General features: G+C 42.1%; 1 protein-coding gene across 1 annotated transcript in view; it reads right to left on the reverse strand.

Annotated features, from left to right (window-relative positions):
* The window catches only part of COL22A1 (collagen type XXII alpha 1 chain), a 305,451-nt gene that overhangs the window by 35,332 nt on the left and 245,224 nt on the right, over positions 1-24,895 (reverse strand). The window contains exons 48-53 of the mRNA XM_026454562.1: positions 23,721-23,834; positions 20,712-20,765; positions 10,442-10,495; positions 8,716-8,769; positions 4,376-4,429; positions 257-310 (exon numbers count right to left, since the gene is read on the reverse strand). Coding sequence (XP_026310347.1) covers positions 257-310; positions 4,376-4,429; positions 8,716-8,769; positions 10,442-10,495; positions 20,712-20,765; positions 23,721-23,834 — 384 coding nt within the window. The remainder of the gene's footprint in view (positions 1-256; positions 311-4,375; positions 4,430-8,715; positions 8,770-10,441; positions 10,496-20,711; positions 20,766-23,720; positions 23,835-24,895) is intronic.

A 24,895-nucleotide genomic window follows, 5' to 3' on the forward strand; every position in this document is an offset into this window, starting at 1 on the left:
TAAATAAGAAACAACTAATATATGCCTAAAAGAAGCACAAGATTAAGACTGATTCTACCCAAATTTTAATTGGCTTTGACTGATAAACAAGTTAGTGATTATTTTATTTCTAGTTTTCTACAACATTCAAAATTCCACTAGTGGCCAGGCCTTGTTTTGACAGCAGAATATATTTTTGTTTCCTTGTTTTTATAAAAAGAAACTAGGGTTTGTTTGTTTGTTTGTTTGTTTGTTTGTTTTTATAAAAGCCACTTACTGGGATTCCAGGTAATCCAGATGGGCCTTGGGGGCCAGGAGGACCTTCTTTTCCCTAAAAGATCCAAGACATAAAAACACCATGAAAACCTTTGCTGGCTTTTTTAGAAGTAAATGACTGACTTCACACGGAACTGCATTCATGGGTTTGGGGAGTGAGTGGTAAGAAACAAGGGGTGCTTCTGTATCAGCCTCACGTCTTTCTGAGCTGTGTTTCCCCCAAGGCAGTCAGGTTACCTGGGACCAAGCATAGTCACCCCTCTTGGTACACACACTAGGACTCATTCTGGCCGTATTATTAATACACAGGCTTAGGGAAAACTGAATATTGGAATGCCCGTGGGAAGAAGCTATTGGGGTTTTAGTATCCACAAGACCTGAGTTCAGATCCAACTCTGTATTTGTCCCTAAACTTCCTGAAGTTCACACTCTCTACCCATATAGCATATACCTCAGGACCTTGAGGTGTTGTGCGTACAGGACTGTACACAAGTGGGGAGAAGACCAGGGGCATGCATAGCGGATAGTTTATTATTTTCATCATTTTTTCCAGAGGCTCTTACATGTTTTGCCAGTAATTGCTTTACTGTCTCTTTCCTTGTATTTGAAAAACTGTTTTACCAAATTTCATTAATTAATATTTTATTTCCCATTTTATTCATCAAAGACTTACATAAGTATCAATTAGCGCTTATAAATCAGCATTATCTAATCAGTGCCCTAATTCCTATCATGGTGAGTATTATCATATCACCCTGTGTCTTTACCGTGAGTATTTAGAGCTGACAACTTTATAACCTCCTACTAGTGTTTACTGGGAGATAAGACATGGATGCCAGGTTTTACATTCTAATTCACATGCCAACAAAATGAGGTATTCTTAAGGTTTAGGCCAATGCAGAATAACAACCAGGAAAAAAACTACAATATTCACCCCTCCCCACATCACAACACCTACAAACACATAAGAAAATTAAGTGGATATTTTTGGTCAACCTGAGACAAAGCTAGAGCTATTATTACAGATTTTTAATTATTGATAATGGAGCTTCCTGGGTTCCTTCCTGGATACTTATTTTTCAAATTCCCTAGTGTGGAAACACCAGTGACCTAGGACTGGTGTCAGCAAACTCCAGCCCATTACCAGATTTGTTAAATGAAGTTTTATCAGAACACAGTCACACCCACTGGTTTGCATGTTGTCTATGGCTGATTTTGCATTAAGTGTTTGTTAATTGCTTCTTTATGGAAAAAGTTTGCCAAGTACTATGTTAGACCATCCTCTTTAAACTCAGGTGAGGAAGGCATGGTCCCATAATAAGAATGTGGCAGATCAAGGAAAGAACTCCACCTCTGACTCCCTGTTCAGCCTTCTTGCCATCACTAGACTTTTATTTATTTAGAAACCAATTTCACTGGCAGAGAAGCTGAAAATTAAAGCATGGTAGACTCTTAACCAACCTCCACTAGACCAGCCCCCATTATAAACCAGCTTCCCCATCCTCTCCAAACACCCATGCCTGGTCACAACACTGCAGTACACCCATGCCTGCAGTACACCCTTGCTTGACTATTCCTACCGGATGAGTTGAAGGCTTGCAAGGGGTCAGTGTGCTTGTTCCTAAGCCTGTTTGCATCAGTTATTTGCTATGAAAGTCATACAATTTAATTGTTGATTAAACAATCCAGTAAAATTTAGGTGGAAAAAAGAATACACTTTTTATGGAAGTTAAGGCAGGGTTTTGAAGACACTGGCCAACAGTGAGTCATTCACCACTCACCATCTAAATCGATATAGCTATAAGATAAGACACCTACAAAAGATTAGGAAAAAAATTCTAACAATCTAGAACTCCACATTCATATTGTTACATATATGTTGTTATATTCTCAAACCACTTTTCAAACAAGTAACAAAAAGTGGTCAGTGGATATTCTTTTTACGTGACTGATGACAAGGGACTGCATTCATTACCAAAAATCAAAGCAAAGGCCTTTATTTTGTGTCAAAAAGTCTGCCAAACAGTTTGTCTTTTAATTCAAAATATAACAGAACTAAGGTTTGTATGTATCTTTTTATTATAATTTTGCCCCCATTTAACTTTTAAAAATTACTTCAATTGTCTGGGCGCCATGGCTCCTGCCTGTAATCCTAGCACCTTGGGAGGCCAAGGCAGGAGGATCACTTCAGGTCAGGAGTTCAAGATCAGCCTGGCCCACATGGTGAAACCCCGTCTCTACTAAAAATACAAAAAATAGCCTGAAATCGCTTGAACCAAGGAGACAGAGGTTGCAGTGAGCCGAGATCGTGCCACTGCACTCCAGCCTGGGCAACAAGAGTGAGACTCTGCCTAAAAGAAAAAGAAAAAAAATTACTTCTATTTTGAAACTACCAATGCTCACTGGGCAAAGAAAACTTGCAGTATATTCTGGTTTGACAGTTATGGTAAAGTTTCAGCACCACGGACAGCTTCAAGTGCTGCCATAGCTTGAGGAGCGGTCCCATGACAGAATCAAAATCTTATTTAGTACAGTTTCATTCCTAAGAATGTTATAGTTTTATATCAGAGATCCACATCTCTTTTTTTTTTTTTTTTTTTTGGAGACGGAGTCTCACTCTGTTGCCCAGGCTGGAGTGCCATGGCGCAATCTTGGCTTACTGCAACTTCTGCCTCCTGGGTTCAAGCGATTCTCCTGCCTCACCATCCTGAGTAGCTGGGATTACAGGCATGTGTTACCACGCTCAGCTAATTTTTTGCATTTTTAGTAGAGACAGGGTTTCATTGTGTTAGCCAGGATGGTCTCAATCTCCTGGCCTCGTGATCTGTCCACCTCGGTCTCCCAAAAAACTGTGATTACAGGCGTGAGCCACTGTGCCCAGCCCAGCATATTTTATATTTTATTCATCCTGGGACTTCTAGATAGGTGGCTTCAAGAGGATTGACCAGATGAGCATCCTAAACAGAAACAGGTGGCTGTGATTTTTCAGACTCAGCATCCCTCTGGCTGCCTGGACCACCCATACGGTGGGTCAATGTGGAATAGCAGAAGGAGCACTGAACTGAGAAATCTCAAATTGACTTAATTCCCAGCTTGGACACTAATTTCCTGTATGACTCTGACCAAGTGACATAACCCCATGGGACTCTGACCTCCTCCTTTGACATGGAGGAAGTCTTATTAAGTAATAATGTCCTTTGCACATGCCCTTCACACAGAACTCCATAGATACCAGGGTAGGGATGGCCTGCTTGCTAGCTGGCCTTGGAATATGATGGTGAGATTCCTATGGCCTAGGAATTGTGCCTGGCTCTGACTTCTCTCACTGTGTGACCCCAAACTAGACATTTCACTTCTCTAATTCCCACTTTCCTTATTTATAAAATGGTGATAATGATACGTGGCCTTTCTCTAACTTACAGGGCTAAAGCGGGAGGAGCTGTCAGATGAGGTAAGGAATATTTATGTACCGTATATTCATTTACATGCCATGCATGTGTTGGCTAATAACATAATACCTACTAAACTGTGGTTCACCCTTTATGGCATTGAAACCAAGAGTGGTTCTGGCAACTTCATGAAATGAAATCTGGATTTTGAGATAAAAGCCTTGGGTTCAAATGCCAACTCCACTAGTTATGGTTTGGGGTCCTTGACTAGTGACTTCTTTTTAATTCCACTCTCCTCTTTTGAACAGTTGGGATAACAATAGCAGCCTCTTGCCTGATATTCCCCTGGTGCACACCATAGTCCTAAGTGAGTTAGTGCTGAGCTTTTCCATTTCCCCGCACATGCTCAAAATAGAAACCACACTGACAAGAAGTTGAGATATGGGGCCTAAATCTAGGACCTATTTGCATTGACGGTTGTAAACTGAATTCTGGAATCACAGATTTTCATATCATTTCAACCAAACCTTTACTTTAGTAGCAAAGTAACCAGGGGTCCAACAGAAAGCAAACCCTCCTGCAGTTTCACTGCAAGACTTGTAGTGAAAAGAACCTCAAAAATATGTGACCCACAGGAGTAACACAGGACCAGAGCCGGATTGGTAGACACTTGGGGTTCCAGAAAGGCTAAAGATAAACTAAAAACAGATCCCATTCCTTGAGGAACTTACAGGTGACCCTTGGATTCCTGGTGGTCCAGCAGCTCCTGCAATTCCATCTGCCCCCTAAAAAAGACAAGGCAGAAAGCTAGTTTCTTGTGCATCTGGACAGAGGTCATTAGCACCCTCTGCTTTAAATACAAAGCAATTGATACAGTTGGTTACTTGTCCCCTTCAAATCTCACGTTGAAATGTGGTTCCCAATATTGTAGGTGGGTCCTGGTGGGAGGTGATTGAATCATGGGGACAGATCTCTCACGAATGCTTTAGCACAATCCCCTTGGTGATAAGTGAGCTCCCACTCAGTTCATGCAAGTTCTGGTTGTTTAAAAGTCTAGGACCTCCCCACCCTTACTCTCTTGCTCCTGCTCTTGCCATGTGACACACCTGGCCTTCCTCTATGATGGGAAGCTCCCTGTGGTCTCATCAGAAGTCAACCAGATGCTGATACCATGTTTGTACAATCTACAGAACTGAGCCAATAAATCTCTTTTCTTTGTAAATGATTCAACCTCAGGTATTTCCTTGTAGCAATGTAAAAACAGCCTAATATAGCAACATGCAGATCTGACATTCTGTGCCCCTTCCTAGCTTCCTGAACCATAAATATTTCAAACATGCTTCTGCCTCTTCATCAGGCTGAGCTATTCTCTGGGAATACAAGATGTTGGGAGAACAGCATCCACATTTTAGGAAGGGCCAATGCATTAGCCAGGGAGTCACCCCTTTGAAAACAGTAATTGAACTCACTTCAGGATGGGCACTTTCAGCTAGTATCCAGTAACATTTCAGGACAAAAAGCAATACATGGACAACTAGATTTCTCTTCCAGGACATTAGGAAGGCAATTGCTATGTCAACTCAAGGGTGAAGAGATGCACAGATGGATGAATGGAAGAAGACTTCTATGTAGCTGAGCAAGGAGCTCAAAGTGAGCTCCAGGCACACTTTTGCTGGGGGCTCTTGCATATGCTGTTTCTTCCCCCTATATTCTAGTCCCCTACATATGCACAGGCCTCATACCCTCCCATCCTGCAGGTCTTAGCTTAGATATCAGCTTCTCAGTGAAAGGTTTTCTGCCTACCAGACCCCAAACTGAAAGACTTACCCTTCATCATCCCTGCCCTTTTCTGTCTACCTTCCTCCATAGCACCTGCAAACATCTGACATGCTAGTGTTTATTTATTTCTTACTTATTTATTGTCTATCTCCTTCCACACACCTCCTACTTCATGAGGTCAAGAACTTCCATTTTATTTCCTTCCTCATTGGAACTAAAACGGTACCTGGGATATAGTAAATATTCAATATTCTTGAATAAATGAATGAACTAGAAGTTGAACTAACTGGGTTATAAAGGCAGCAGTTCTTTAGACAAATTCACACATATGCCTCTTACTAGCTTTGGTTGAGTCATGTAACATCTCTAAGCTTTAGTTTCCTTAACAGTGAAAGTCTGGAAATTGCACATGCCGTTAGGAAGGGGAGGAGTAATGATTGAGGCAATGCTTACAAGGTGTTAGGCTTAGAAGAGAGGGTGTCGGTCAGAGTGTAGCCTCTTACAGTCAGAGTTCCTGAACCGATATCCCATTTCTCCACTGAACAGCTGTATAAGCTTAGGAAAGTTAGCTGACCCCTCTGTGCTTCAGTTCCTTTGTAAAATGAAGGAAAAGAATGCGCCTATTTTATGTGGGTTGCTGAGAAAATGGAATTCATGACACATAAGGAGTTAGCACCAGAGAAATGCTAAGGGCTGTCCAATAGGGAACTTTCATGAATAGAAGTGCCTATTGTCCACCCTAAGACAAGGAATCCTGCAGATAGTAACTAAATATAAAAGCATAAACAAGCAAGTTCCCACAGGACTCTATTGATGTCCTTCCAGTAGCCTTTATTTAATTGTTGCATACTTTTATCGAGTGCCTAAATTGTACTAGGTACAAGCCAAATGTTAGAGACATAAAAATGACTACATCATGGTCTTGGACCTCAAGGAAATTTGAGATAGGTGTAGAAGATCTGTCTTATTTTCTATGTATGACAAACTTCTAGGGCAGGATGCAGTTGGACCTGTCTCTATCGCTTCTACTAGGCAGGGACCCAGTAAATGCTCATGAAATAAAGGGATAGTGATAATATTTTAACAAGTAGCCTAAGGTTCATGCTTTAATTAAATATCTAGTCCAAAGCTAATATAACAAATCTAAATTTTTCTACATAACTTTGATAAAAATCTTCTGGCAGCCTAGAGTCTGGAATCTTGCCAAGTTGGAATAAAATTTCCTCCTGCATATGGGGATGGGGTAAGGGTTTTATCTGGAATAAGGATGCTGACTGAGCACCAGAAAACAAACACTAAAAGAAAGAGCTTTGTCAGCTTGCTACCCATATCCCTGCGTATTTCCAACAGGGCCTGACAATTAATAAGCACTTGAAAACAAGCAACAACAAAGAGTAGAACTACAACAATGCATCCCTGACCAGAAAGGCTAATTTTCTGCTGTGAAGTTGCTTCTGCATGACTGGCTGCTGAACCTAAACTGGCAGCTGCCTCAGCACCCATTCCCACAGTCTATTAACAGTACAAGGCACAACACAAAATAGAAGCTCAATAAACATCTGCCAAGTGAACTGAAAGCATTAATCAGCTGGAGACAGACAAGCTGGCGTCTGATTATGATTGTTTCTGGGCCTCCAATACATCATCTAGCATGAGAATAATAAGCCAGGAGTCATTTCCTACAGTAGCCATAGAGTTCTAACTTACTGCAGTTTCCAGTGAGAAGAGATCAGGGTTTTGGTTTCGCTGGGAACACGTTATAGGGTTTGGAACTACCAGGGTGGAGTGGGGATGAGGCTGTAATCCATTATTCATTTGCTGAGATCCTCAGCTGTTAAGGTGTACAATGTCATTAAGGAAGCCAATGTCACCACAATATAAAATTATTCATGAATAAACTATTTTTAAGTAAAATTAGTTGCCTCTCAAATGCCCCTCTTTGCTTAACACTAACACCTCTCCCTACTACCGATTGTATCCGCATCATTATCAGTTTCTCTTTTTGCTGATTGTCAGATGCTACAAAATCCAATAATATGCAAATACAGTGCAAAGAAATTACTAAGTGAAATTATAAACCTTGAAACAATGGCAGAATTTTGTGAAGTTAAATGATAGCAAACTGATAAATTCCCTACAATATCCTTCACAAATGTGCACATGGCAGAGTTGGGCCAGGTAAGATGTGAGGCTGATAAATTAAAAATAATATTAACATCAAAGGCACTTGGGAGGAAAATGTGTTGAATATTAAAGACTTAAAGTAGGCTTTCTGGGAAACTGAATAGTGCTTTTGTAGATAATTTACCTTTTTGTGAGTTTGCTCTAAAAGTCAACATGAAGTGAAAGATACCATGTCATGCTTTCATCTGATTTTATTGAAAATATACACTTAAAACAACGTAATTTATTCTCCTAATTAACACACAGTTACAACTAGAAGTTGAGTTGTTTAAAAAGAAGACAAAGCAAGCTGAATTTCATATATTTTAAATTTATACTCCTAACTGAACCTCTTTTCACTATACTTTTGAACAGGGTATTTCCTATTTGAAGGGGATTCCTTCTCAGTGGTCTTTCAGTCATTCCAGAAATCCTCTCCTTGCAAGGTCTAGGACAAGGGTCTCATGCGGAACCCATGGGAAATCCCAGGGGACTGATCCTGGGCTTGGCAGGAACACAAATTTCCAGTACCTGTTGCCATGGCTACCCGTGATGGATATGTGGGCTGCAACATCAGTGGACTCTGATCAGAGGAGGAACATGACTAATCTATGGGCAGCCTACACTGAAAGGAGAGGGAAACGCTGAGAAGGGCACCAGTCAACGTCTAGGCTATAGCTACTGTAAGAGCAGAGAGAACATTTGCTCAGGGGGACCAGTGAAGATCATTGAGATAATAACAAGACAGGTTCCCCATAACATGGGGAAAGCTGTTTACGATTTCTCATTTTCTACCTTCTTTGTTTGACATCATAACCTTGAAATACTGGCTTCCTACCCACCCAAGCTCAATTTGAAAAAAGAAGAAGCAAGTCTGTCTCTTTTGCCAATGTCTCCCAGTCCCGACATCACTCTAATTACATGGCCCCTCAAGCCTACTCCAGACCCTCTGCACTTTCCCCCACATGCCTATGGGACTTGCATTTTTAGGTCATCTCTGTCACCTTTTGGGTATTGGCCCATCCCTTAAAATGAGAGACATGTTCAGTGTCATATCATGCCTGGTGAGTACAGATGTGCATTCAAATGTCAAGGCCAAAAGAGGAGGGGATTAAAAATGATTACTTACTGGTGGCCCAGGGTTCCCTGGGGGCCCCATGAAACCTGGAACTCCAGGATGACCCTAGGAAAATAAAAGATGCAATTCTTTAAAATGACTCTAAAAAAATACTTTTTACTTTGTGCAAATATCAAATTTCAGGAAACAATCCAGAATCCACCTTCCAACCCTACAAACAATTTTGATTAAAGACACTGACAATAAAAGGGACTTCTTTTTATATATCTAAATAGTGCCTGACAACATTTATAAAAACAAATATATCCTGAAAGTGGATTTGCTTCAAAATAAGGTGTGGGCAGGGGGTGTGGAGAAATGGTTGAGGATATAAATGAAAACAAGAGGGGTCATAATAATTGAAAGCGATTGTGGTTAAGTGTAGGGTACATAAAGGTTCATTTTATTACAGTCTTTATTATTTAGATATGCTTGAAGTATTTCATAATAAAAACATAAAACACAAATAAATGCACACAAACACAATGTACACAATGGAAATGGGTAGGTTAACTGAATTATAGCCTTCATATCCTGGCAATATTACAGTTATTTTAAGCAAGAGATTTATTTCTCCATGTGTAGAGGAGTCTATTGCATATTATAGAATGAGCTGAAAAAGTTATAGAACAAAGCTTGGAATCTAGCACTTAGTCTTGTACAACGTTATGAAACCAAACAAACCACCAAGAAAGAAATGATTTCTCTGCCCTCCACCTCCAAGCCTTACCACTGAAACCACAGGCTATACCATTCAATGTAGAGTACATTGCCTTTAATAAGTCATTCTTATAAGAATAATCAAACACATTTTGTTTTTCCAAATACAGAAGAGACTTTAGCCAAGGAGCTCATTCAGACTTTGAGCACAGCTCTCATCTCACTGCCTGTGGGTTACTCGTTCATGTCCCTCATGCCCTCACTGAACTGCAAGCCCAGTGAGGTCAGGAGTCTGTCCGCGAGTCATTCCAGATCTCAGAGTCAGGTGCAGTACCTGGCATGGAATTGGCTGACAATGAGCACTGGCTGTGAGATGCAGAAGAGAGGGAGAAGTAAAGGGGAGGGCAGTTGGGAGAGGAGAGAAAAGAGAACAGGGAAAAGGATGACAGCAGCAAAGCTGGTAGAATTGGACTGGGCAGAAATCAGCTGGTTGCACTGGATAGAGGACGATAGGGAGGACATGCTCAGATCCACAGAGAGAGCAGCGAGCCCTCATTGGTACCATCCTATAGCACATTAGGAGCAGTGGTCCAGCAGGCCTGGATATGCACTGACCAGAGCATGGAGTGTCTGTGAAGCATTTCAGCTAGCACCAAGAGAGCCAGGTAACAGTTACTTGAGATGATGGGAGGGAAGAAGGGGGTATTTTGTAATGAATGACCATTTCAGTGAGAAAAAAAAAAAACAGTAAAGGTAAAAGGAAAGAAAAGGAAGGGGGAAATGAAAGGAAAGGAAAGGGGAAAGGAAAGGAAAGGAAAGGAAAGGAAAGGAAAGGAAGCAAGGAAGGAAGGAAAGGAGGGAGGAAGGGCGGGCAGGCAGGCTTCTCTGGGAGAGAGAAGGGAGAGAGGGCACTTACATTGAACCAGAGATACCAAGATGAAAACCATAAAAATTAGATTTTTAAAAATCCTGCTACAGGCAAAGAAGAGACAAGGAATGACATTGTACAATGGAAGCCACCTTGGAGAAACAGTGCTCCTTCTCAGGGTGAATGGTTCCTTATAAAGTAAATTTTTACCTGATCACCTTTCCGTCCAACCTCACCATCTGCACCACGTTCTCCTTGACTTCCCTTGAAAGGAAAAAAAGAAAGGAAAGATGTCACTGGAAATTTTAATAGAGAAACAAAAGCATTTTCATGCATTCATTCATCCATTCATTAATTCCCCAAAAACCTCTTATCAAGTTCTTGTGGTAGCTCAGACACGGTGGCAGCAGATAGATAGAAACAGGGCCTTGTTGAGGATGTGTGATAAAATGGCTTAACTGGGATTTGGAGTATGGGGTTGGAGAGGGGGCAGCAGGAAATGGGGCTGGGGAGGCAGGCAGGGCTCATTTCTTTGAGAGCCTTGCATGTCAACATCTGATGTTAGATTTAGTGGTAGGCACTGGAAACCATTAAAAGGATGTGTAGTTTTCCTAGGTTCTAGCTGTGGGTGTAGTGTGGGATAGGCTAGTGGTCCAGGCTAGAGAGAAAAGGGTCGGTTAAAAAAAAGTGGTGTTCCAGGTGTGGCAGGAAAAGAGGCAGAAAAAACTCAGGGTCTGCAGGCCTTGCAGAATAGGTGTGAGGGTGAGGGAGAAGCAGAAGTTTAGATGGTGGCCAGCAGAAGCAGCAACATCACACAGGAAGCTTTGGAAGAATTTATCGATACGTAAGTTTCTTGCTCCCTCCCTTACTAGCTGTGAGACTTTGAGGAGCCACTTCACTAAAACTGCTCGAGTTGTTTGTTTTGTAACCTGCCAGAACAAGAAAATAATGATGCCTACCCCATGAAATGTTAGAGAATAAAATAATAAATGAGAAACACTTAGCATAGAGCCCAGAACACAGTAAGAGCTCAATCAATCTTAGGTATAATTATTATCTTTATTATTTTGCCACTTGCTAACTGTGTGTCATTGGACAAGACAATTAAACTCTCTGTCTGCTTCCTTCTAAAATGAGAATCATAAAATAATATCTTTGTCATGGGGTTGCTGTGAGAGTTAAATGACCTACAATAGACAAAGTGCTGAGACTTATAACAGGTTGTGTGTTAGCTCTCAATAAACATTAGCTATCATCACTCTCATTGTCATTATCACCATGATGATCATCATGATCATTATCATCACCATCGCCATCGTTATTATTCCATAACCATCATCACCATAATCATGATCATAATCACGATCACCATCAACATCAGCACGACCAGAGCTATTATCATCACTGTCACCATCACCATCATCATCCTCATCTTCACCATCATCATCATTGTCTGCATCATAATGATCAACAACACCACAACCATGGTCATCATCACCATCATCCTCATCCTCATCGTCATCATTATTGCCATTGTCATCATCATCATGGTCATCAAGATGCTCAAAATATACAACCTACCAAAAATACTTTTTACAGACCACCCATGAAAGTAACAGCCAAAGGTTCCAATCCTTTAACTATTATCTACCTTAGCTCTACCTTTATTGTGTTAACGAGTGTGTTTCAGCAAAATGTTTTTAAACAAAAGCATTTCAATTCCTTTAAAAGAATGTATTATGCAGTAAACAGGTTTGTGGCAGCAGGTCAATCTTAGCTGTGGTTCTATGCCTATCGCCCCTTATCTTTGCATTCTTAAACATATAATGTTCCCTCTCTGGTCTCAGTTTGTTCATCTAGTAAATAAAGGATGAGGGGCAGGTCCATCTAGGAGGGTCCTTCCAGGGGTCCAGTGCCCCCAAATTCTCTCATGGAAACATCAAGTCCAGCCCTCTTTCAATCCAGACTGTTCTACCACCTCAGCAGACCACTGATGACAGTGACTACATAATAATCACCCCTCTCTTCCTGTGATATATTAGGAGGGTTAGGCGAGCTCGTATCTGTGAAGTGCTAAATACTATTGTTTAGAAGAGAAAAAAAATGGAGTAGGAGAGAAAGAGCATTTCTTCTGACATTTTTCCATGTAATTATTTTTACTGTTTCTAAATCTAAATAAAGGCAGCACACCGTCTGCAGACCATGTTGTACTCAATGAAAAGAAGTGACATAGAATAGCCCACTGCTTCCTTAACATTTAGGACAATTACCTTAAAAGTAAATGGTTTCCTTTCAAATTCCAGTCCTCAGTCTGGGTTTAGAATAGTTTCAACACTCATGTAGCAACATTGAAAATGTCAGCAGCTCAAGGATCTCCACAGTTGTCCCTGTCTCCTACTCCAACGTAGTCAGGGATCAAAGCAAACACACCCACCCCCAAGCCTGACTCACTTCCTTCCAGAGAAGGGGGCTGACATTTACAGAGCCCCGACTCTTCCAGGAACTCTGCCAAGGCTTCCCACATGATATCCCATTACATATATTTCCTTGTTTATATCCTGAACTGATGCAAAAATATTTAATACATCTTTATTCTCTTATTGAGCCAGTAAGTCTACTCCATGAGGTAGGGCTTATTATCAGAGTGTTAGATAATAAATCTGAAGTCCAGCCCAGTTCAGTCACCCACCTGAGCTCACAAAGCTTATAGAAAGCAAGGTCTGGAATCTACTCCAGATCCATTTGTCTGATGATCAAATATCCAAGCTGGCTTTCTCTGCCCATATCACTTTTCCGGCTATTTTCCTAGACCATGATGCCTTGTCCAGCTAGTTTCAAAATGTCAAGTGCACTGGATTTATAGTCAGAAAGACTGAGTGACCATGCTGAGCATGGGCCAGATACATTTCTATACACTGGAGATATAACAATCACCCTGTCCACTGGGAATTCATATTCCAGGGAGATTACCAGTTCATCATTTTGCTAGTTTAGTCCTCTTCAGAAGAGGTTTATTAAAGAGCCATTTCCAGGGCTTAATTCCCCCAGTTGAAAATAAGGAAAGAAACTTTGCCCCACTCTGTTTACTGAAAACACTTACTTTAGAAAACTTGTTATTGTGAGTTTTTTCTTTTTTGGGGGGTAGGGGCCTCTTTGAAAGGTATGTAAATACTTTCAAAAGCTAAATGAGACTTTTGCTAGCTTTGTGACCCAGGAACCCGGGAATGTCTTTCTCAAGGACCTAGGAACCATCTCTTTGAAATAGAATCAACAAAGAAGATAGCATTCCTATCTATCTCCCAGTTCCTATCAAACAGTAGAAGCCCAACTTCAGCAGATGACTGGCTCCAAGTTGCAAATCCATTTCCTGTCATGAAGATGTGAGAAGTTTACCTTTGCTTTGAATAAGGTCAATTAGTTAACACAGACACACAGACAGCCACTGCAATCACCGGGTGAATCTAGGAAGAACATGTGGTGCCATTAAATCTTCTCACTTGAGAACTAGTTATTGCTTATCTTGAGAACATGTATGTGATAGGCGGCTGTATCAGCTTGACTATCTAAAAGAGTAAGATTTCTTTCTGTCTTTGCAGTCTCTTAGCATATTGTCTGTAATGCAAATCACATTCTGGTTTAATGCTACTCAGTAATAAAATTGTTTTCTTTCTCTCCTACCTTCATGGAAAACCTCTCTGAGTTAGGAGAAGATTTTGTTTTTAATTACATTTTTACAGCACCATCATGTGCTAATCACATGATAAAACAATCATTTGGAAGGTACATTCATACCAGGAATTCCTCTAAGAGTGCTGTCCTTCATGAATACACTGAACAGGCGGTTTTCTCAAAAGGTTTTCAAACTGTTGAGGGCAGGGACTAAACTTTCCCTGGTTAGTAACTCTCTACTACTCTCAGAACAAACCCTTCTCCTAAATTTTATGTGCTGTTGTCCTGCTTGGAAAACCTTTCTCCATCGATAGCTGGTAAATTCCTGACTAACCCTCCAATGCAACTAAAATCCTGCCTCCTTCAGGTGGCAACTAAAACCCTGCCTCCTCCAGGTGACAATTACAATCCTACCTCCTCCAGGTGGCCTTCACAGGTTACCCCCTGTTCCATGGTGTTAGTTTTCTTTCAGTTGTTTACTCTTCTTCTGACAATTTGTTGTGGTTGTTGTTAACTCAAATGAAGCAAGTATTATGAGGACCCCTTGCAGTTACACGTATTAAATGCTTCCTACCTGCTGTGATTTGTAAATTCCCCTTCTTCAGTTCTCATATTCTCATTCTGAGACAGGTTGTACAGTTCTTTTTCAGATGAGGGACATAAGGTACTGATGAGGGACCCAAGGTTCAGATAAATAAACGCCCAAGTCCTATAATTAGCAAGGAAAATTCACTTAACTAATAAGATGCATAGCAGGCTGGGGACCACTGGCTTCCAGGTCACAGGCCTGTGTCCACGGCCCTTTTTGGCTTCCTGCCTCCATCATACATTCCTAAGTGTTCACTGCAAGCTTGCGGGTCTTTCTTCTCTGTCACAGCATCAGGCTATGGAAGGAATGGCCCATATCTGACCTCTCTCTAAACCTCCTGACTTGAAAGGAAACTGTTAAGGTGATGCTTGGTGAGAATCTTTCAGAATTGTGGTAGTTATGGATGGAAAGAATTTTCTGCTGTGAGAAAGAACATGGAGTAAGTGGCTCTGGGTTATTTTCTGGGCAGGATGGGAATCCCAAGACTTTTTCAGGTAGTGCCAATGGCAGCAGGTATTATCTCTGCCTCCTCGGAGTCATCCATACTCTCCAAATGAGGACTTTTGCTCATTGGGTGTCTCTGGATCCACGACAGACTCCCTTTAGGTCCTACTACTGGTTGGTGAACATGCGATGAGAAGGAAATAAAAACGCTTTTTGTAGGGGACAGAATAGTCATCATTTCCAACCCAGACAAGGCATTTACATCTGACTCTGTAGAATACATGCTCCCAGGGTCATTGCTGTGGTTACCATCTTGTTGCTTCTTTCTCCTTTACACGGATCATAATCACAACTGCAGCAACAACCTCCAGACCCTGTATCTTAAGGTCAGTGTTTTATGCGAGTTCAAAGTACTAGAATGGAGCTCTGTAGCTGACCATGTGGCATGAACCTCCTCATGCTGGCCACTGAAGACAGCAGCTGCAAATCTGTAAGATAAATCTTGGGGAAGCTGCTTCCCTGATGCTGTGCTGCAATTGCAAAGGAACCAAACCCTCTTGGCAGTGCATGAGACCAATGAATGCCCAGAGCCTTTGGTTATGAAAGGATGCTGACAATAACTGTAAGTACTCCATCAAGGGTAGCATTTTCAGTTTACAAACTCATCTTCACATCCCCAAGTCTAGCGGAGATACTGTTTGATAAATGAAGTTGAACAGAGAGGAAATGAAATAGTCCTTCTGTCTATTTTCTGGAAAGTGGTGTGGGGTAAATGACAAGCATAGAAATTGGCTTGGCTTTGAAGCCAAGAACCACAATAGACTGAGTCCACGGAGGACACATTTAACCCTTCTGTGATGCATTTTCTCAACAATAAGTGGTGATAAGGGGCAGCTATTGCTGACAGGAACATTAGCAGATATAGTGTAAACTAAAGCATTGCACCCCATTAGGAGCTGTCCTGGGTGCTGGTGTTGGTATCAGCTATTACTAAAGAGTATGACAGGACAATAACTACTTGGGGTACTGAAGTTGGACTAGCAGGGGTCAACCCCAGTTATACTACTTGCTAGTTTTGTAGCTGTGGCATTTAATCTTGTTAAACCTTAGTTTCCTCATCTGTAAAGTGAAACAACAGCTCTGCCTTCTGGCATCATGCTGACCATTGCAGGAGATAGTAACCTGCTCCTTGGAACACTGAACACCCTGCCCAGTGCAACTGCCTGGGGCTCATCATGCAGGGTTAGACCACATGCCCCAAGGACTTCTCGTGGTTGGAGTGCCCATCAACTCCTAAATGGAGCAAGAAGAACCCCTGTCTTTCAGATGCAGCACTAATTGTTTTCTTTTTTTCTCAATGGAAGCTTTCTATTCTCAGGGTATTTACAGGAGCAAACCTTCCGTTGAAGCAAATTATAAGGGAACAAAAGCAGGGCCATTACCAAAAACATCAGCACTGCATGCAGGGTTGGGCTGAAGGAGAAAACAGTGCATACTTCATGGAGCTAACTCCTTATCTGTTTAATTGATACGCTTTACTTCTTTGAATCAAGACAATTCTGGCCGTGTGTGGTGGCCCACACCTGTAATCTCAGCACTTTGGGAGGCCAAGACGGGCAGATCAAGAGGTCAGGAGTTTGAGACCAGCCTGACCAACATGGCGAAACCCCATCTCTACTAAAAACACAAAAATTAGCTGGATGTGGTGGCATGCACCTGTAGTCCCAGCCACTCAGGGGGCTGAGACGGCAGAATTGCTTGAACCTGAGAGGTGGAATTTGCAGTGAGCTGAGATTGCAACACTGCACTCCAGCCTGGGCAACAGAGCAAGACTCCATCTTTTAAAAAAAAAGGTAATTCCTCCTCAGCAGAGGCTAAGCCCAGCAGCCAGCAAGTTGACAGCAAAGATTACTTAAGGATCAGGTAAAATTTGAAATTACAAGGCGAGAAGCTTGGCTTCATCTGGCGATCCCAGAAAGAGAAGGTCATGCCCAGTAAGGAGCTCCTACATTTGAAGATGCTGCACTTTCCTGATGCCTTTCAATCTAACACTGCCCCGGGCAAATCTCTTGTTCTATCTGCACTGGGATCTGATATCTATAACTCCTGATGCAGGAGTCTTGCCTCTGTCAAAACCCTCTAAACCTTCACAGTCCACGGGTCACGATAGCTAGACGTCTTAACCTGCCAGCTAGGGTCTGGGAGACCTGGGTGTTTTCCATTCTGTTACACACAAAGCTGGTGCTGTTGTCACAGCACAGAATTGTTGGTTTCTTTGCTTGCTTTTTTACAGTCATGACAACAGTGCCAACAACCTTTTCCAGGACTGGGCCTATGGTAAGGAAAGTGAATCACTCACCTTGGGTACTGAATAACTCTTGCTGAGAAGCCAAGAGAAATAATATCCCTATGCAATATAGATAGATAGATAGATAGATAGATAGATAGATAGATAGATAGATAGATAGATAGATAGATGATAGATAAATAAACAGATTGATTGATTGCATAGGGATGTTATTTTATATATATTATTTTTTCAATTTTTTTTTTCTTGAGACAGGGTCTCACTCTGTCACCCAGACTGGAGTGCCGTGGCACGATCTTCACTCACTACAACCTCTGTCTCCTGGGTTCAAGTGATTCTCATGCCTTAGCCTCCCGAGTAGCTGAGATTACAGGTATGTGCTACCACACCTGGCTAATTTATGTTTTTAGTAGAAACGAGGTTTCACCATCTTGGCCAAGTAGCTAGGATTACAGATGTGCACCACCATCACTAGCTAATTTTTGTATTTTTAGTAGAGACGGGGTTCCACCATGTTGGCCAGGCTGGTCTTGAACTCCCAGCCTCATATGACCTGTCTGCCTCAGTCTCCCAAAGTGCTGGGATTACAGGTGGTAGCCACTGTGCCTGACCCCTATGCAATATTTTTAAAAGTCAAAGTCAATCTAAAATAACTCAAGATGATTGAAATAGCAAAATGTAAATAAACACAGGTATCTGACGCCGCTGGTATTTGGCAGAAGTGAGTTAGGTAGGTCATTCAAGTGGAGGGTGGGGTCATGTCTTTATTTTAAATTTTGATATCTTGTTCCTCATGAAATGATTGCATTACTTTTAAATTTTATAAAATATGGCAGGCCAGGCGCGGTGGCTCACACCTGTAATCCCAGCACTTTGGGAGGCCAAGGCGGGCAGATCACGAGGTCAGGAGATCGAGACCATCCTGGCTAAAACGGTGAAACCCCGTCTCTACTAAAAATACAAAAAAAAAAAAAAAAATTAGCCAGGCACGGTGGCAAATGCCTGTAATCCCAGCTACTCGGGAGGCTGAGGCAGAAGAATGGCGTGAACCAGGGAGGCAGAGCTTGCAGTGAGCTGAGATTGCACCACTGCACTCCAGCCTGGGCAACTGAGTGAGACTCCGTCTCAAAAAATAATAATAATAATAATGCATTGAAGTATTATTTGTCTAGGTTGCTGAGGTTTCTGACTTCTCCAATTTTATTCCCAAATCCTCACCCTAAATATGGGGCTGCCACCACTGTGACCACAAGGGCTAAAAAAGCTAATGTCAAATGAGCACTTACAATTGAGAAATAAAAATAAAATCCTAGGCCCCCTAACCAACTGTACAGACCCACTCTTGGCCAAGGAGACCCAGAAAATCCTTAAAAACTGAGTTCCCAGCCTGACCACCAGCTCTGGACTGGTTTTGGGCAACTCACAGAGCATGTGTAGTCAAAGCTTTCATGTCTTCTGCTTCACCTTTTGATGTCAGAGGTTTCAAAACTTTAAAAACTCCACCCTTGGATTATGTTAATGCTGCCATTTTTTGAACACATGACCCATGATGAGGCATGAAACTCAATTTCCCATGCACATGTTTCTCCTTCCATAAAGATTCATGACTTCTCCTATAGCTTTTTAAATACATGCATTTGGCCAGCCTGCTCAGCATACATCCTGCTGCTTCTACCCTCCCCTTGAGGCACTTGCTCTTGGTTTCTGCCGGAGGCTATGCTTCCCAGCCTGCGGGATAGACAGCCTGCAAGTGCAATCCTATGTGAGAAATAAAGATCTCCTTTCCAAGTCTGTGGTTCTGAGACAGGATAGGCAAACAAGGAAGTAATCATGTTCTCGGGATACAGCAACCATCCGTAGTGACAGTAAGGACAAGCAACACAATAAGCCTCAGCATTCACATTATAATTAAGCTTATCCACGCAAAGCTATCTTCAGTAGGGACTTTCCCCTCTAGAGAGCATGTGCAGTTTGATTTTGCCCATCCTCAAACTGACCCTTTGCTCGTAATAGTAAAAAACATACCCCTTGGTGGAGATTTAAGATGCTAATGAGACACGTGACGTATGAACAAGTACGTACAGCTACTGCACATGTGCACCCAGAGGACCACTGAGAACATGCTTATGAGTAACGCCTCTTCCCACCTCCTTATGAATAATCATGTAAGGCTCCCATAAAGGGAGTCTCCCTAGTGCTGGTCTTTGCTGTCTCATCCTTACGAGCAGCCTACCCTGAATCCTCTCTCTCTCAGGTGTACTGTCTGTTCTGCCCCTAACTTTCAAAGTATTCTTTTTCTTTTGCAATAAATTACATGATGCTGCATCTCCTTTGCTGTGTGTCTCTTGTTTAAATTATTTTCAGCCAAGAACTGAGGTATCACCATAGCCACACTTTGTGATTCTTCAGTTGATACAACGTACCAGGCACTGATGGGAGCATTTTGCCTGCAGTTGGCACAGTAATAAGCCTGTAGGGTCACAGTTTTTACAGTCCCTTGTTAACTTTAGGAAACAAAAGGCCAGAGAGGTTAAGAAACTATCCCAAGGTCACACGGCTGAGATGGAATTCTCACCCCAAGGCCTGGCTTCTGAGCTTTCCCTCCTACTGACAATTTTATGTCACTACTTCTATCAGATGAGGTATGCTATGTCCAGCCAGGCCTCAGGAAGAGACACAGGGACACATTTGGCCCCGAGTGTTGGTGGGGAAGGTGTTTAGTCTGCAGCAGCACAGAGACTACGAGAGATAAGGGAGCACACTCTGGGGAGCACCCATGACAGTGGGAAGGGAATGAGGGTGTGGGTCTATCTGCCCCCATACCAGCACTCAGGCACTTTCTTCTTAGAGCTAAATACTATCACCACCAACAGCTCAAACAGCCCCAGCCCCAGCACACTTGTTTTGACAGCCGGAGAGCTTCCCTGCCTATTCTGGGGTTGAGATTATACCCCCCTTTCTCTCAGGCCAGCCTCCCTGGCTTTGGGAAACCACAGAGCCACAGAGCTGCTTTTAGACATGCCTTATCACTTACACGAGAATAACAGTGCTCACTTGCATTCAAAAAGCACTTTCCTAGTATTTTTCAACTGAGTGCCACATCCTTTTTATGTACCATATCACTCAATTTTAACAAATCCCTGACACCATTTGTATTTTTGTCATTACTGTGGAGGTGTCTGACCAGAAAACTCACATCTTAACCAGCAGGTCCCACACAGTCCAATTCTTCCATGCATTTCATACTTTCCAACACGCAGGTGTTTGTAAATGAGCAACTGAGATTCCACAAGTTGAAGTCACCTGCCCATGGTCAATAGGACAGTCAGTGCCATGCTTAGACCTAGAACAGGGGTTTTCTGATTTTTAAAACCACTCCTTTACACTGGCCATCACTCTTCCTTAAATTGAGATGAACCACTGAGATGAGCAGAACAGACCCATGCAGATGGTTATGAAGTCTCACTGACCTGTGGTCCAGCTATTCCTGGGGGCCCTGGTAGGCCTGGAGGCCCAGGTTCTCCCTGTATCAGGGACACAAGGAAAAAAAAAGGAAATAAGAATGAGTATCTGGCCCACACCCAGGGTCATCACTAAGCCATCACCCTCGCACCTCCATTCACTGATTTTCCACTGGGACTTCCTGGCAGCTACCCCTGCCCCTAGCCTGTCTGAGCCAAGGGTGTAGGCAAGTGGTAGCACTGAGTGTGGCTGTGCAACCATGGCGTGACCCACCATTGATGTGGTTAGTTGGTGTGTCTCCAAGATGATGCAATGGCCCCTGCCTCCCATATTTGCAACCTGCAGCAGCCGTCCTGCCATTTGTTACAGGGTTGGTCTGTATGGCCAACAAGACGTGGCAGAAGTGATGGTGTGTACTTGCTGAGATTAGGGTATAAGATGGCTCACTCCCACCCTGGTCTGCCACACCCCCGCCCCGCCCCCCTCCAGCTTGCACTTTTTCTATCTAACCACTCATTTTGGGGAAAACCAGTTTCCATGTCTTGATCTCACTCAAGCAGCTCTGCAGAGAGGCCCATGTGGTAAGGAACTGAGGTCTCCATCAACAGCCACAAGAGTGAACCTGATTGGAAGGGGATCTTCCACCAGATGGACCCTGAGATGACTGAAGCTCAGAGCTTGAGGGTTGCCTCATGGAAGACCTGAGCCAGAACAACCCAGCGAAACCACTTCTGGATTTCTGCCCCAGAAACTTGAGATAATAAATATTTGTTGTTTTAAGCCACTCAGTTTTGGAGCAATCTGTAATGTAGTGAAAGATAACTAATACAGTTGAGAAGACAGAAAAAGTATACTGCACTAAGAAGTACAGTCTGAATTATGTAGGATCTCATTTGTGTGTGTGTGTTTGTGCTCTATAAATATATGTACATGTATAATTATACTGGCACTCATTGCATGTTCTTTGTAGTTATTTTCATAACCATTTTCTTATGGTTATTTTCACTTCAAGCTCTGTAATACCTGGAGTGTCCGCTGCTTGACTCTGAGAAAGGACCACTCAGGTGGGAGGGTGGGGGTTCTCGGCCCCCTGCCAGGTCCTGCCAGGGGTCGTGGAGCATTGAGTGGTTCTGAACATCAGAATCACTACGTAGTAGTTGTAGTAAACACAAAGAATACAAGCCTCATTCCCAGTGATTTGAAGCAAAGCCACTGTGGTAGAAAGGTCTGGAAAAGACTGATCTAAACATTTCCCTAAGTGATTTAGAAATGCCACCCTGACAGCCTCTGCACTGATATCAAGAATCTTTGAGGTCAAGACTCCCGGAATAAACTCCTAAAGACCCATTTATCTTAATGAACTAAATGATCTTCCGAGCTGTTTAAAATTAAGGCAATGGGAAAGGGTCATGATATGGATGTAAGAACATTCAAACACGTTTATTTACTATCTGATAAAATATGATACAAGAAATGCTGCAAATCAAATAAATGTCTGTTTTTAATAAGTCGATCACCAGGAGAATTTAATTAGGTGAAATTATTCTTAGTCAAATTGCTTTAGGATGGGCTCCTGTCGCTTCCAGGGTTCCAGAGTGTATGGAGAAATTTTGAGGACTGTGGCACACCCGTGGGGTCTATGCTTAAATAGCCTGCGTAGCTGAATCGGTGCAAAGGGAACAAGCACTGCTTAAGTCTCAGAGAGTCAGAATAAAGGTCATCTTTCACATCTGTGTTTGTATCCCCTGTACCATGTATGGGTAAGATACAAACTACAAATAAGAGGCTTAATTATCTCTTTTTTGAAAAGAAAGAGAATCTCACCTAAGTCTTTTTCTTAAAGCATTTACTTTAGAAAACGGATCATTGTCAGTTCTTTATCTGTTGCTTTGAAATGTGTGTAAATCCTTTTAAAAGGCAAAGGCAAAGGCATTTTTTTTTTTTTTTTTTTTTCCAGTTTGATGACCTAGGAATGTCTTTCTCTAGGAGTTAGGATTCATCTCTGTGAAATATGATCAGCAAGAAAGATCCACCTCATCTCCCAATTTCTAGGGGATGGTATCTCCCCAAGTTGCAACACTATCTTCTTACATAAAGATGCGAGAAGTTTATTTTCACTTTGGATAAAGCCAATTAGCTAAGACAGAGGGCCATCTGAATTACCAGGTGAATCTAAGATGAACATATGTGACAAATAGCACTGTCAAGACCTCCTACTTGAGGACTAATTATTGCTTACCTTGAGAAAATGTCTGTAATGGACTTTATCTGCTTAGCTATACAAAAGAGTGAGATTTCTTCCTGTCCTTACCATCTCTTAACAGATTGTCTGTAACGCACGTTATATTCAAGTTTAAATTTAATTCAATATTAAAATGGTTTTCTTTCTCTTCCACCTTTGTGAAGAAGTTTTCTGGGTTGGGAGATTTTGTTTTTAATTCTATTTCCCTGGCACCCATGAAACTTCCTACCTCTGTTTTGCTCCAGGACAGACCATGAACTCCTTTAGAATAGAGTCTCAGCCTTTTTCTTCTGAACCTCCCCATTGTCTGCATGTTGACTGACACATAAGACACACGTAATGGGGTGTCATAAACAGGCAATGACAAGGGATTGAATGCATGCACGAACGGATGGATCCATTGATTGATCTATGAGTCTGAAGTGCCTATCTTGGTGCCTATTACATAGTAGATAGGTAAAGTTGTTGGATGATAAAAGAAAGGAAGGGAGAAAGATAGGGAGGCAAGGAATGTAACTGAATGAGTATATGTTTCCAGGTGTCAGCATGTACTGGAAAGTCACAATCAACATCTTCTTAAAGTAACAAAGACCCATAGATACCCAGTTCTTACCATTTCCACAGTTGTGTCCCACAACCCAGTATTCCTCATCTATCTTGAACCTTGAACCCCTGAAAACCTGAACACCTTTGGAGGCAGATAGGGCAATATGAGATATCCAGAATGATATTTTCATTGTGATGATAAAAATCAAGTTTCCCCTTTTCTCCTTACCTTTTTCCCTTCTGTGCCTTCTTTCCCTGGCTTTCCCGGGAGACCTTTGTCCCCCTTAAAACCTGGTAGACCAGGGAGGCCTGGGGAGCCAGGAGGGCAGTCATTGCACACATCCTGAGAGTGGAGAGAGAAGGAGGGACAAACAGAGAATGACTAGCAAATACAGTTTCAAAGCAAAGCAAAGTAGCCCTGGCTGCTACCTCTCCAGATGGAGATTTTGTTTTTAAATACCAGAGAAGATAGAAAAGCAAATAGGTGGACTGAGTCATGATCCAAATACTTTTGTGTCTAAACTTTGCATTTTCCCTTTCTTCACTGAAAGTTAGGTTTCAGCACTGACATGTCTGGATATTCCTCCATTTCCTCCTACTTCCATGCAGACTTCTGGAAGGATAGCCTGAGGAAATGATGTCAAAAATTCATGTAAAATGATCTGTGAGCATCTGAAAACATTAATAGAGCAGATTTAATACAAACATTTAGTATTACTAAAAATAGCATGCTCTGTCCCTGATGTTAGAGGCCAAGCTGGGAGCTGAATTCTCTGTTCTGCGTTTGCCCAAGTCAAGTGGTTTCTGAACAAGGAAGAAGGATCAACAAGGCGACAGGCACACACCCTTGGGACTTTGTTTCTATGACACAATCCAGGCTCTGACCATGCTTAGCCTTATTTTGTACCCAAGGTAAGCATTTAATAAATGGTCCCTGGAGTTGGGCTTTGTTCTACTTCTTTAAGGCAGGTAAATACTGCTCCTTGGGTAAATTTAAAGTCCTCTGAGCCCAGAGCATGTGTTTTCTGATTTGTCGGATCTTACAGTTTGGAGCACACTATGTGCCAAATAAAACTCAACTGACTGTACTCCAGCCTGCCTCATCCACCTGCCTCATGGTTTACCTCCTCCATGCCCTTCTCTCTAGTCCTCCCTCTCATGCACCCTGCCTCTCTCCTTGTGATAGGAATTTAATGGATAACACAGGTAAAGCACTTAGAATACTCTCAAGAAAGATTAGATAGATGGATAGATGACAGATAGATACACAGATACATAGATAGATAATGCCCACACATTTAGCCATTATTGCTAATTTATTTATTCACTCAGTCACTCACTCATTGAAAAAAATACTTGAAAGGCACCTACTATGTGTCGGGCACTGTGCTAAGTTTGGGACCA

Source organism: Piliocolobus tephrosceles, chromosome 7, assembly GCF_002776525.5.
Source record: "Piliocolobus tephrosceles isolate RC106 chromosome 7, ASM277652v3, whole genome shotgun sequence".
Classification (NCBI taxonomy): domain Eukaryota; kingdom Metazoa; phylum Chordata; class Mammalia; order Primates; family Cercopithecidae; genus Piliocolobus; species Piliocolobus tephrosceles.